The 14,630-nt window shown below is 43.4% G+C and overlaps 1 protein-coding gene across 4 annotated transcripts in view; it reads left to right on the plus strand.

Moving 5' to 3' along the window:
• The window catches only part of TENT4A (terminal nucleotidyltransferase 4A), a 97,151-nt gene that overhangs the window by 36,885 nt on the left and 45,636 nt on the right, over nt 1-14,630 (plus strand). For all 4 annotated transcript variants that reach the window (XM_024200695.3, XM_024200696.3, XM_024200697.3 and 1 more), the window contains exons 6-7: nt 11,143-11,271; nt 14,002-14,215. In XM_024200695.3, coding sequence (XP_024056463.1) covers nt 11,143-11,271; nt 14,002-14,215 — 343 coding nt within the window. The remainder of the gene's footprint in view (nt 1-11,142; nt 11,272-14,001; nt 14,216-14,630) is intronic.

Below are 14,630 nucleotides of genomic sequence, written 5' to 3' on the forward strand. Positions count from 1 at the left end.
GGGGAAGGCCGCATACAACAGAAGTGTGGTCTTTGCCCACAGCTCCGCCCAAGATCACGCTCTGCCAGACGATTATCTTCATGGAGGCAGCTCTTCAACCCCAGTCGCCAGATAGACATGAGTTTTCCCCACAGCCTTCTATGTCTAAGTCCTGTGGGTTGAAGAAGCAGGCTGCAGATCCCTCTCATAAATCTTCTCAGAAGAGAGTGGGAAGCCCCCATAGTGAGCCCTGAGATAGCTGCAAGCAATCACAATCTCACTTGGAATTTTCGGCACTGAGGCCATCTCAGTCCGGCACCCATGACTCACAGAAACCGACAGTAACCAATACCACTGACGTGCCTATGGACCAGATGGACCCAGAGTTCGGAACCGAAGGACTGGAGTAAGCACTCCTCTAAAAAGACGTTCACAGTACACGAGCCTGCATCATTACTGCCTGTGGTGGCTCAACCGGCACAAGAGTGACCAGTACGTACAAGATTCCCGTCCCTCTGGCACCGGCACCGACGCTGGGACGATCGGAACTCTGCTATTCAAGAGACCTCAGAATGGCAGTACCGAGACCTCTGCACCAAGCCACTACCAAGCACAGGAAATATCCCTATTGCCATGCTATGCCCCTCCGCTCTTTAGCGAGGGTTCAGGCAGCGAGCCTGAAGAGATAGTGTTGCCGTACTCCTCCCAAACTCCACATGGTGCTCACTACCAACAGAGCCCAAGGATATACCCACAGATAGCCCAACCACCACCATCCTGGTATGTCCACCCATGGGCGCCACCATGGGGTGGCACACTCTCTTGGCCTCACCATCCAGGGCTTTGGAGCCGCCTTGAGACTGAGGATCAGGAAGTCAGTACCAAGGAGGAAGTGACTTTGAGTACCGCATTGTCTTCCTCCAGGTGAAGTCGCCATTCTCCACCAACTTTGGGGGATGACTTTCGTCTCTTTCAGGAACTAGAAAAGAGGGTGGCAGGTACACTCCAGATTCCAGTGGAGGAAGTCAGGGATACCTATCATCAACTCCTTGATATCCTCCATTCTTCGACCTCCTCAAAGATCACCCTCCTGATTAATGAGGCCATTTAGACCTGTCAAAGACCTTGTGGCAAACCCCGGCATCAGTGACCCTGACCTGCAAGCGGATAGATAAAAAATACTTTGTCCCTGCTAAAGAATCTGAATTTCTATTCTCCCACTCACCCCTCAAACACTATCATAGTGGAAGCTGTCAACTCTTGCGGCCCATATCAATCAAGGGTTTCTCCTACAATAGGGATTGGAAGTGCCTTGATCTGTTCTGCAGAAAAGCTTACTCCTCAGCCACTCTGCAAGTTTGTATTGCCAACTACTAGACCCTCATGGCTAAATACTATTATATAGAACTACTCAAAGCTGAATGACTTTATTGAAAAGGATGCCAGAAGTACATCGTGAGTCATTCAAAGCGAAGATATTGATTCAGTCTGCCCTCGACATGGCTGCTAGATCCATCTTCACGGCTGTGGTGATACTACAACATCATGGCTTCATTTGTCGGGATTCCCGAAAAAGGTGCAGTCTGCGATTGTGGACCTTCCCTTTGAGGGAACGAAGTTCTTCGCCGAGAAGACTGACACCTCTCTTCACACCCTGAAGGATTCCAGGGCTATCCTCTGGGTCACTGGGTATTTATACACCAGGACAAAGATTTAGTCCCCCAACCCCAGAATAGATCACACAGGTCTCAGTACCTCTACAAGCCACAAAGAGAGGGAAATTCCCTAAATGAAAACCATCTTGCTCACAATCTTTGTCCCAGCCCTCTACGTCTAAACACCACTTTTGATGGGCAGGTCAAGGCATCATTGGACCACTCCCTCTGACTGACACAAGCAACCATCGTACCACATCCATTTGGCCACTGATTTGGCAATGTTCCGCAGTATCTGGGAACGCATAACATCGGACCAGTGGGTCCTAGAGATTGTCCAAACCCAGTGTTCCATTCAGTTTACCTGCCTACTCCCTCCACAGCATCCTTCCTGATACCTCTTCAGGGATCTTCCTCATGAGACTTCACTATGTGACAAGGTGGATCGTCTCCTCCAGCTGGGAGTCATAAAACCAGTACCTCAACATCTATGAGGCAAGGGGTTCTACTCTCGTTATTTCCTAATACCCAAAAGGAAATGAGGTTGGAGACCCATACTAGACCTCAGAGCTCTCAACAAGTTTGTCAAGGCTCAAAAATTCTAGATGGTTACCTTATCAATGCTCATTCCAGCACAGGAACAGGGAGACTGGTTTTCCACCCTGGACCTCTAGGATGCCTATTTTCACATCTCGATGCTATCAGCTCACAGACTATTTCTCAGGTTTACTCTGGGACATGACCAATACCAATGCGGAGTGCTCCTCTTCAGGCTATCATCAGCCCTGAGGGTATTTTCCAAGGTTCTCTCAATGGTGGCTACTCATTGATTCTCTCAAGGGATAATGATTTACCCATATCTGGACGATTTTCTCCTCAGAGCCTCTGGGAGGCTCACCAAGTAGCCAACGCTATGATACATTTGTTCACAGAACTGGGTCTACAGATCAACACCCAGAAGTCAACTCTCACCCCAGTGCAATGTCTGGAATTCATTGGGGCCAACCTCAATGCATTATAGGCCAAAGCCCTCTTACCTCAAAACAGGTTGCTATCCTTAGTCACTCTGACACCGTTCAAAGTAGCCCACAACTACCAGCCAGTCTTTGCCTCCAATGATTGGGACATATGGCAGTGGGCATGGTGGTGCTACCTCATGCCAGGCTCACATGTGATACCTCCAGCTGTGGTTTGGCTTGGTTTATAGACTGACCAAGGCTAGGTTGGACAAATCTGTCGCTACCCCCAGGGATTAAAAAACCTCCTTAAACTGGTGAAAGGACGCAGCCAATGTTTGTAAAGAGATCCCCTTCTCGCAAACATTAGTCATTGCTCCTCACCACTGACGCATCACTCATAGGGTGGGGCGTGCACCTAAACAAACTTGTGACATAAGGCAAATGCTTGCCTGTGGAGATATTCCTCCACATCTGTCTCCTCGGTGAGAACAGTCAGGAATGCCTGCGCGTCTTTCCTCCTGCTGATCACAGGATCGCATACAACGATCCTGACAGACAGCATTGCCTCTGTGTACTACATCAGTCAGAGGGGGGAGCCAGATTGCCCTCCCTATGAGCAGAAGTGATGAGATTATGGAATTGGTGCCATCTCCCACAATGTTACACTGGCAGCGGCGTACCTCCCAGGTACACAAAACTTAATTTGTGACTCAGACTGTCCACTTTTATCTCACAACTGCAAGTGGGAGATACACTCGTCAGTACTTCACAACCTATTCAGATGATGGGGGACACAGTCTGCCGATCTGTTCACTGCTCACCTGAACAAGAAGTTTCCACGCTACTGCTCTAGAGAGGAGATGGGACAACACTCTAGGTGAGGCTGCCCCCCAGCATGGGGGACCTTCTCTGTGCCTTCCCTCCATTTCTCCTACTGTAGAAGGTCCTGCTGGAAATAAAAAGGGATGGAGCTAGTGTAATTTTGATCGCTCCTACTTGACCAAGACAGACCTGGTACCCTTACCTGTCAAAGCTTGCACTGATCTCTCTCCCAGCTATTCTCTCACAGAACAAAGGATGTACCTTACCTGCAGAAATGATCTAGGTTTCAGATTTGGTGCACGTCCCAACACATCTCCCCAGAATCTGTGACTCTTTCACATATCCTAGACTATGCTTTAACCTTAAAATGGTCTGGATTATCTCTAAGCTCTCTCAAGCTCCACCTAGCGGCTATTAGTGAATTTTACCAACCTGTAGAGGGGTACTTAGTGCTGTCACACCAAACTACAAAAAGGTTCCTCAAGGGCCCAGTAAACCTCTTACCTCAACTTCCTGCCCCCACATGGGACCTGAACCTTGTACTGAAAGGACTGAGTAGGCCCCCCTTTGAACCCATGGCCACCTGTTCACTAGCATACCTATCCATGAAAATGGCCGCCTTGTTAACGATTACCTTGGCCAGGAGAATAGGAGAGAGAGCAGCTCTGATCATGCATCCTCCCTATGCACTATTTTTTCCCGGACAAGGTTACACTCGGACTGCACCCAAAATTCATCCCTAGGTAACCTCTCACTTTCACATGAATCAGTTGATTCATCTCCATCTTCTTCTCCAAGGCTCGCCAAGACAACAGGGAGGCTATATTGCATACCCTGGATGTCGGGAGAGCCCATGCCTTCTACCTAGACAGGACAAAGGCCTTCAGGAAGTTCCCATGGCTTTTCCTCTCCACTGCAGAAAAATCCAAGGGCTCAGCAATATCAACCCAAAGACTTTCCAAGTGGGTCTCGAACTGCATCGGACATTGTTACCAAACTCAGTGTGACCCCTCCAGATGCCATTTGTACACACTCCACAAGATCTATCGCCTCATCTGTCGCCTTCCTCAAGAATGTCCCTATCTCAGAAATCTGTAGTGCAGGGATATGGCTGTCAGTCCACATTTTTGCAGAACGCTATGTGATCACTAGGGACTCTGCCTCCGATTCCATCTTTTGCTCCACAGTGCTATCATCTGTAACAGACCCGATCCGAAGTCCCAACCTTCCAGAAGTGGTACTGCTCGGGAGTCACCTACAGTGGAGGACCCTTGGGGACAATACTCGAAGTTATTCACCTTGTGCAATAACTATTATTCTTTGAGAGGTGCCCCTCTATGGGTGCTCCACAACCCATCCTCCTCTCCTCTACTTTGGAGTTCTTGTCATTGGCTCTGCGTAGAGAAAGAACTGAGGATGGTTAGCGCCCTCCCCCCCCCCCCCAAACACACACACTAGCTTTGTGGCGCACCACAAGGAGAGATTGCACACATGCAGTCCCAATGGACACTGCTACTGAAGTTCTCCGAACAGCAGCACAGGGATGCAAGCACACTTACAGTGGAGCGCCATAGGGGGACGCATCTCGAAGAATCATCACTTCTGCACAAGGTGATTACCTTCTTCTTTAGGCATTTAACTTTTAAAAACAACTTTCTGTAACCAACTTCAGCTGAAATTTTTCATGGTTCTCAATGCAGCTGGAGCTGAGGGAGATGATCCCACAGTTGAGACCCTCCTTCCAGATGATGTCGTGGTGTCCTCTCGCACTGAGGATTCCTCTCCAGGGGAGGGAACTCTAGTTATTAGGAAGAACAGGTATTAGTAATGGGTGATTTGATCATTAGAAACATAAATAGGTGGGCTTGCGATGACCAGGAAAACCGCATGTAACTTGCCTGCCTGGTGCGAAGGTTGTGGATCTCTTTTATGTGTAGTGCTGGGGAGGAGACGGTGGTTGTGGTACATGTTAGGTACCAATGATATAGGGAAGGATAGGGGAGAGGTACTGAAGGCCAAATATAGGCTGCTAGGTAAGAGATTGAAGTCCAGGACCTCCATGATAGCATTTTTTAAAATGCTTCCAGTTCTATGCGTAGGGGCAGTTACAGGCAGAACAGCAGGGTCTCAATGCGTGGATCAGACAATGGTGTAGGGAGGAGAAGTTTAGATTTATTAGGAACTGGGGAAACTTTTGGAAAAGGGGGAGCCTATACAGGAAGGATGGGCTCCATCTAAACCAAAATGGAACCAGATTGCTGGCACTTGAAATTTAAAAAAGTCATAGAACAGTTTTTAAACTAAGGGCTGGGGGAAAGCCGACAGGTGCAGAGGAGCACGTGGTTCGGATAGACACATCCCTTAAGGGAGGATCTATTAATGGAGATTATATGCCTTAGTAAGTAGGAGAGGCTGGAAGACAATAAAATACATGTAGGATCTGATGGGGGGGAAGTCCCATTCAATTACATCATGTGGCAGACAGCTAAAAAGTGACAAGTCTTTAAAGTGCTTATATATAAATGCTAGAAGTCTAAATAATAAGATGGGTGAACTCTAGAGTGCCTTGTATTAAATGAGGATATTGATATAATAGGCATCACAGAAACTTGGTGGAATGAGGATAATCAATGGGACACAGTAATACCAGGGTACAAAATATATCGGAAGGACAGAACAGGTCATGCTGGTTAGGGATTGGCACTATATGTGGGGGAAAAAAGCATAGCATCAAATAAAGTAAAAATCTTAATTAACCAACCTGTACCATAGAATCTCTATGGATAGAAATTCCATGCTCTAATAATAAGAATATAGCAGTAGGGATATACTAACCAACCACCTGACCAGGATGGTGATAGTGACTGTGAAATGCTCAGGGAGAGTAGAGAGGCTATAAAAGTAAAAAACTCAATAGGGGATTTCAACTATCCCCATGTTGACTGGGTACAAGTCACCTCAGGACGGGCTGCAGAAATTGTTTCTTGACACCTTAAATGACTGCTTCTTGGAGCAGCTAGTCCTGGAACGCAACAGAGGAGAGGCAATTCTTGATTTAGTCCTAAGTGGAGCACAGGATCTGGTCCAAGAGGTGAATATAGCTGGACTGCTTGGTAATAGTGACCATAATATTAAAATTAAACACCACAGCAGCCCATGGCTGTAGCATTTAATTTCAGGAAGGGGGACTACACAAAAATGAGGAGGTTAGTTAAATGGAAATTAAAAGGTACAGTACCAAAAATGAAATCTCTGCAAGACGCCATAATAAGGCTCAACTGAAATGTATATCCCAAATTAAAAAACATAGAGAACCAAAAAAGTGCCACTGAGGCTAAACAAAGTAAAAGAAGCAGTGAGAGGCAAAAAGGCATCCTTTAATAAAAAAAAAAAAAAAAAAAAATTAAATCCTAGTGAGGAAAATAGAAAGGAGCATAAACTCTGGCAAATAAAGTGGAAAAAAATATAATTAGGAAGGCCAAAAAAGAATTTGAAGAAATGCTAGCCAAAGACTCAAAGTAATAGCAACAAATTTTTAAGTACTTCAGAAGCAGGAAGCCTGCTAAACAGCCAGCGGGGCCATTGGACAATCGAAATGCTAAAGGGCACTCAAGGACAATAAGGCTATTGCGGAGAAACTAAATGGAATTCCTTGCATCAGTCTTCATGGCTAAGGATGTGAGGGAGATTCCCAAACCTGTGCCATTCTTTTTAGGTGACAAATCTGAGGAACTGTCCCAGATTGAGGTTTCAAAGGAGATTTTGGAACACATTCATAACAGTAATATGTCACCAGGACCAGATGGTATTCACCCAAGAGTTCTGAAGGAACTCAAATGTGTAATTGCAGAAGTACTAACTGTAGTCCATAACCTATCATTTAAATCAGCTTCTGATTGGAGGATAGCTAATGTGACACCAATTTTTAAAAAGGGCTCCAGAGGTGATCCCGGCAATTACAGGCCAGTAAGCCTGACTTCAGTATCAGGCAAACTGGTTGAAACTATAGTAAAGAACAAAATTGTCAGACACATAGATGAACATAATTTGTTGGGGAAGAGTCAACATGGTTTTAGTAGAGGGAAATCATGCCTCACCAAATCTACTAGAATTCTTTGAGAGGATCAACAAGTATATGGACAAGGGGGATCCAGTGAATATAGTGTTCTTAGATTTTCAGAAAGCCTTTGACAAGGTCCCTCATCAAAGGCTCTTAAGCAAAGTAAGCTGTCATGGGATAAGAGGGAAGGTCCTCTCATGGATTGCTAACTGGTTAAAAGATAGGCAACAAAGGGTAGGAATAAATGGTCAGTTTTCAGAATGGAGAGAGGTAAATAGTGGTATCCCCGAGGGGTCTGTACCAGGCCCAGTCCTATTCAATATATTCATAAATGATCTGGAAAAAGGTAAACAGTGAGTGGCAAAATTTGCAGATGATACAAAATTGCTCAAGATAGTTAAGTCCCAGGCAGATTGCAAAGAGCTACAAAAAGGTCTCTCAAAACTGGGTGACTGGGCAACAAAATGGCAGATGAATTTCAATTTTGATAAATGCAAAGTAATGCACAGTGGAAAACATAATCCCAACTATACACATACTACTCAAGAGAGTCATTTTGGATAGTTCTCTGAAAACATCCACTCAATGTGCAGCGGCAGTCAGAAAAGCAAGCAGAATGTTGGGAATCATTAAGAAAGGGATAGATAGTAAGAGAAAATATCATATTGCCTCTATATATAAATCCATGGTATGCCCTCATCTTGAATACTGCGTGCAGACGTGGTCCCCTCATCTCAAAAAAGATACATTGGAATTGGAAAAGATTCAGAAAAGGGCAACAAAAATTATTAGGAATATCGAACAGCTTCCGTATGAGGAGAGATTAATGAGGCTGGGACTTTTCAGCTTGGAAAAGAGACAACTAAGGGGGAGAGGTCTATAAAATCATGACGTGTGTGGAGAAAGTAAATAAGGACATGTTATTTACTGCTCCTTATAACATAAGAACTAGGGGTCACCAAATGAAATTAATAGGCAGCAGGTTTAAAACTAACAAAAGGAAGTATTTTTTCACACAACACAGTCAGTCTGTGGAACTCTTTGCCAGATGATGTTGTGAAGGCCAAGACTATACCAGGGTTCAAAAAAGAACTAGATAACGTAATGGAGGCTACATCCATCAATGGCTATTAGCCAGGATGGGCAGGGATTGTATCTCTAGCCTCTCTTAGTCAGAAGCTTGGAATGGGCTATGGGATGGATCACTTGATGAGTATCTGTTCTGTTCATTCCCTCTGGAGCACCTGGTATTGGCCACTGTTGGAAGACAGGATAGCTGGACCTTTGGTCTGACCCAGTATGGCCATTCTTATGTTCTTGTGCAAGGAGAATTTTGTTTGAAAAGGTCTGCTTTAAAATGACATTTAGATGGTTGAGTAACAAGTGTGGAAAGAAGTCTCACTTGTTGAAATTTTGCATATATAGTACTCATGTGTGCTTAGCTAAGTTTGGTGAGAGGAAACACTCTAATAAACTGTTCATTTCTAATATTTGAAAGATTTAAACAGGGACATTATCTCAATTCTGCACAGAAGTGTGATTTGGAAAGGTGAAGGACAAATTTGTGTCACTTTATTAAACCTTTGTGATCTCTTCTGCTGATGCTTTAAAATATGGTCTTTGTACTACATATTTGCCAAATTATGCAAATAAAAATGTAATGATATACAGTGACTTGCAGTGCAGTACATAATATCTTTGAATTTGGCTTGATTAAGTTTTCATTAAAACTTTAAAAATAAATAGCACACCCCCCCCCAAAAAAAACCCTCCCCAAAATCTGAACTTGTAGAAAACCTAAGTAGCTTTTAAGTTAGAAACATTTCTGACCCAGAATTTGTCACAATCCAGTTTGAAGTCACTCTGTCTTTGAAGGTACCTTAACTTTAAGTTTTGAAATATCAACAATATCAGGCTTTCACTTTTTTTCTTGGTGATCTGAATTGTGATGTCCCCTGACTTAACCTGGGATGCTGATTTACACCCATCTCTTTAGGCTTCAGAGCCTGAGCCGAACCTTGAAAGAGTTGTCCACACAGCTACTTCCAGAGCACTAGCATGACCTTCAGTAGCCTGAGTCTGTTGCCTCAGGCTGGGAGGCTTGCTGCCATGGTCTGTTAAATATACCCTTAGTGTTTTGTGTCTAAATGTTCATTGCCCCAGTATTCCAAACTCCAGTAGGTTTTTAGGTTAATATAAAAAATTGATTGCAAATTTCTGTTGTAAAAGTTAGTTTGACATTTTTAGTTTAATGTTTCAGTGAAAAATTGAGTTTTTTGTCAAAATAAACTTTCATGAGTTCAGTTTCTGATGAATTTTTGTTTTTGATAAGCCTCTCAAATTTGTAGAACAGTTTCTAGAAAACAATTTTTTTGAGTTTTTCCCAAGAAGGGGAAAAACATTTCCTAACTAGCTCTAGTTAAAACTACCAAAACCATAATGAGAGCTACCAATTTAAGCTTTTTAATGCATTCAAAACGGAAACAGCTGAGCTGCCTATTCAAAACTGGCAATTGCTTGTAGGCTGAGAGCAAGCTTGGAAACCGTCAGCCCAAAATGAATTTGATAAATTCTGAAGAACTTAACTAGAACTCAGGATTTCTCTCCCCTCCCCCTCCCCCCCCCCCACCCCAGCATACCTTTTGTTTGTCCATTAGATAAATGGGAGTGGTGTGTCACACAGAATTGAAGTGAGCTGCACTGAAGTTAGTCTTAAGTGAGGCAAGGCTCCACATAATAATACACTGCTTAAGAGACTATTAGCTAAATTAAGCATGTTGCACAGCAAACAGTACCATCATTCTGAACATTTAATACTTTATTACCCACCTTTCCATGAATGACATGTGAAAAGCCTAGCTTTTACAGAAGTGAATAGCTTCTATATATGAAATATGTAGGGACTGAAAGTCAGTTCTTTCGTGCAGAAAAGCAACTTTTTTGCGTGCTAGGTACTCTTCCTATGTCTGTTAAAGAATTCAGCAGTGTGCCCACTGTGGTGCACCTTCAGTATGCTAGTATGCTGCTTTAAAGTCTCTACCTTAAATACAGTACTCCTTTGTATGGTCTCAACACAGGTCCTGAATAGCTTTTATACTCTGTGAACTGAACTGTTATCTAGGAAAGCTTAAATAAATGTGAAGCTGGTATACTGTGATGATTTGTTTCTTCACAACTGTTACTATGCATAATAACTAACCAGCTTTAGTGAAACGTTTATATATTAGATCTGGTTTGGATTATTAATTATACCTATACAGCAAAGTGTTAGCTGTCTTCTAACTATTACTAAAATCAGCTGTTGTAGTAGTTACTCCTGGTTATATCCCTCCTGCAATATAATTTGATGATCACTTTGGATAATAATGTTGTGGCTGATGAAGGAGTTTAAAAAAGTAGCTTTCTGTGTTAACCTTTATTTTCCTTTTGTTAGGCAGATACAATACCAAATTAAATACCGTACTTACATAGAAATAAAATGTGAATAGAATAAAATAAAGTGTTAACTGTTCCTTTGAGTAAACAGCTAGTAAAAAGAATTTCATATAGCCTGATTAAAAAGTCCTATAGGCATGCTTTTGAGGAGAGAATTTTACATGTTAATGCCTCTTATAATCTATTACAAATTCTATAAAGATTTTAACAGGCCTATTTTTCCTATTTACAGAAATATTCATTGCTGCCTTACTTGATTTTAGTATTAAAACAGTTCCTTCTTCAGAGGGATTTGAATGAAGTTTTTACTGGTGGAATTAGCTCTTACAGCCTAATTTTAATGGCAATTAGTTTCCTGCAGGTAAGTTCTCTATTTTGTTTGTTACTCTGTTCTTAAATTTGTTTCTGCCATGAATTCCCCAATTGTCAATTGGCTGTTCCTCTTCTCTCTCCCTTAGTGACACACAGCACTCGCTTTGTTGTTAAAGCTTTGTGATCTCCATTCCCCTGCAGGCTGCCTCTCATATCTCTGAGAGCTCTGCTCAGAGTATGGATGAGAACAGCAGCAGAGGCCTCTGAAAATGTGTTATATGATTATAATCAATGTGGAGAATGGCATAGTGGCCCTCTCCACACAACCTTGTTGCCGAACCTGCTGCCTAGAACTGTCCCTTTCTCTGGCAGAGGCTGCCAGTAGTCTGCCCCACACCCTATTTGGTTGGGCTGCAAGCAAGCAGGCCACCCAACATGGTAATCATTTCAGTAGAAACACTGGAAACAAACTGTTGTCAAATTATGGTAGTGTCAGAGAGCCTCACTGATTTCTCCATGACTACTCCTCCCTTATCTCTTTTACTCCTTCCTCCCTGTTACCAGATAGAGGATGGATGGAGGGGATGCCCTGAGGGCATAGGCTGGAGCACCCACGGGGAAAAATTAGTGAGTGCTCGGCAGCCAAGCTCCTCCCTTGCCTCCTTCTGCCCCCCCAGCGCACCATGTCCCTGCTCCTCCCTCTCCCTTCCAGTGCTACCCTCTGCCCCTCCCCCCCGCCACCTAACAGCTGTTTAGCAGTGCTTAGGACTTTCCGGGAGGGAGGGGGAGGAGTGGGGATGCAGTGCACTCAGGGGAGGAGGCATCGCGGGGCGGGGACTTGGGGGAATGGGGGTTCAGGGGCGGGGTGGGGTCAAGCACCCACCGAGCAGAGGGGAAGTCAGCACCTATGCCTGAGGGTCCTTGCATGCCCCTGAATTCCTTTGGAATCTTCTCTGCATCCTTTGCTTGCTTGCTTCCCTTGTCAGCAGACCTCCTGCTGTGCTAATGGGAGTAGCCTTGGAACCAGGACAGCTGGGCCTTGCTGTTCTCTCACCCAAATGCCTGTTATGATAAAGGCTGCTTCTGACCTACAAAGATGTATGTTTATGGACCACACACACAATTTTGATACCTTGTTAAAAAGGTAAATTATGTGCAAATCTTGTGTTCAGTATATTATAGGTGAGGCTAGTTGCCCAACACTTTCCATTATAAGACCTTGTTTTCAGTTGCTTATAGCTTTGATTGGGCTAAAATTTTTCCATTCTAGGTGTTTCCTTCAGATTGACTTGTTCCCAATTTCAGCTAAAATGGTTTGAGCAGTTTCCTAGAACAAAGCTAAGGAGAAATAAAATCATAATTCAGTCCCTTTGTGTGGATGCATTATGATAGTCTTTAATTACATGTTTTTTCCATATGGCCCATTTGTAATTGCTTGTGGAATTTCTGGATTATCATTATAAAGCCTAACTACAGTGAATTGGCAGTCAGTTAACTCAGATTAAAAACAGGGCCTCACACTGATCTAGACATACGCTCCAGCATAGGCGTTCTTTATGAGTAGCTTTGGTGTTTACTGTATAGACTCGATCATAAGCCAGTTTGTTTATAAGCTGACTCCCTCCCCCCGAAGATGGATAAGTAAAAATGGAAAATTTTTATAACCCGTTCATAAGCCGACCCTATAATTCAGGGGTCAGCAAACTTTGGCTCCCGGGCCATCAGGATAAGCCCCTGGTGGTCCGAGATGGTTTGTTTACCTCAAGCATCTGCAGGCACGGAGGTAAACCTAAGTAACCAAAGTGTCCCGGCACACCAGCTGCTTACCGTGACAGGCCGGGACAGCAACAGGTGGGGAAATTTGGAGGGGGGGGGGAAGCTGGGAGTCAGGGGAGTAACTCCTGTGACCACCCCCCACATGACCCCACCCCTAGCCTGGGACCCCCACACTCTCCCCATCCCAGCCCTTCCCACCTTATCTGGGGAGGATGTCTCTGACCTGGCGGCAGCAGGCCCGCTGTGGCCTGCTCCGGCGGGCCGGGCCCGCCGCTGCAGCTGCTTTGGAGGCTGAGGGGAGAGCAGCATGGCCAGAAGTGGCCCCGCCTCTTCCCTTCTGTCTCTGCTGGCTGTGCTGCCTCTCCTTGGTTCCTCTGTCTCCCATTCATAAGCCGACCCCCATCTCTGGGGATTCCCTTTTTTACTAAAAAAATTCGGCTTATGAAGGAGTATATATGGTAGTTATTGGCTAGTTGTCGGCTGTCTGAGGTGGTCTTCAAGTTGTGTACATCTGGTAAAACATGGGGATGATGGTGAGAGGCCAGCAATGTGTATCTGTTCTAGAATGCATAAGCATTTATAGGGAAAATACTGAGTTCTATTTTCTGTCCATCTTCTGGAAACTGCCACCACTGCAGAATCCCTATGAAAACTTAAACCAATATTCCTTCATTATCTAGCCATCAAATCTAAGTGGCAATTCTTCTGTGTTGCTTTTGTACTAGAAAACTGGACTAAGTAGAAAGATTTGGTTAAGTACCTATAGGCTCCATATACTATTCAAGTGCTGCCCCCTCTTGGTTACATTTGTGAAGTGAAGTTTAAGGAAAGCTTAGGGGAATTTAGTTGGGAAAGGTAATAGGATTGCAACTTTTAGGTTATGAAGTGGCTATAATGGACCAGTTTTATGTCTAATCGTTAGTACATGGCTTGTCAGTTTGCTAGTACATGCCTATAATCCACCCTCACTTTTTTAGTAAGTATCAGACATTCTTCTTTACAGTTGCATCCAAGAATTGATGCCAGGAGAGCTGATGAAAACCTTGGAATGCTTCTAGTAGAATTTTTTGAACTGTATGGAAGAAATTTTAATTACTTGAAAACTGGTATTAGAATAAAAAATGGAGGTGCCTATATTGCCAAAGAAGAAATCATGAAAGCCATGACTAATGGATATAGACCATCCATGTTGTGCATTGAAGATCCTCTTCTCCCTGGTAAGATTACATAACTTTTTAAATACTTTTTTTAAAAATCAGAAATGTAGAGTATGACAAAAAGATCAAAGTTCTTTGTTATGTGAAGGAACTACATCGTGTTGCTTTAAAATGTCCATACCTTGTATTCAGTTAAGTTTACAAAGTGCTAGACTAAAAGCGCATGGAAGGAAAAATTTATAAATTTATATTCAGAATTATGTTGGTATATGTGAAGAAATTATCTTACAATTTAAAATACTTACCTGTATATGAATATTACAGGAATTCCAACTTCATCTGTTTGGTTATTATATGTAAGTCTATTGAGTTTACCTGTTTGAGTCACTGACAAATCAGAAAAATGACCTTGAATTTTTATGGATCAATGTCCTAAAAAAAAAAAAAAAAAAAAAAAAAAAAAAAAAAAAAAAAA

The sequence above is a fragment of the Terrapene carolina genome, unplaced genomic scaffold, assembly GCF_002925995.2.
Source record: "Terrapene carolina triunguis isolate 2854851 unplaced genomic scaffold, T_m_triunguis-2.0 Scaffold580, whole genome shotgun sequence".
Lineage (NCBI taxonomy): Eukaryota > Metazoa > Chordata > Testudines > Emydidae > Terrapene > Terrapene triunguis.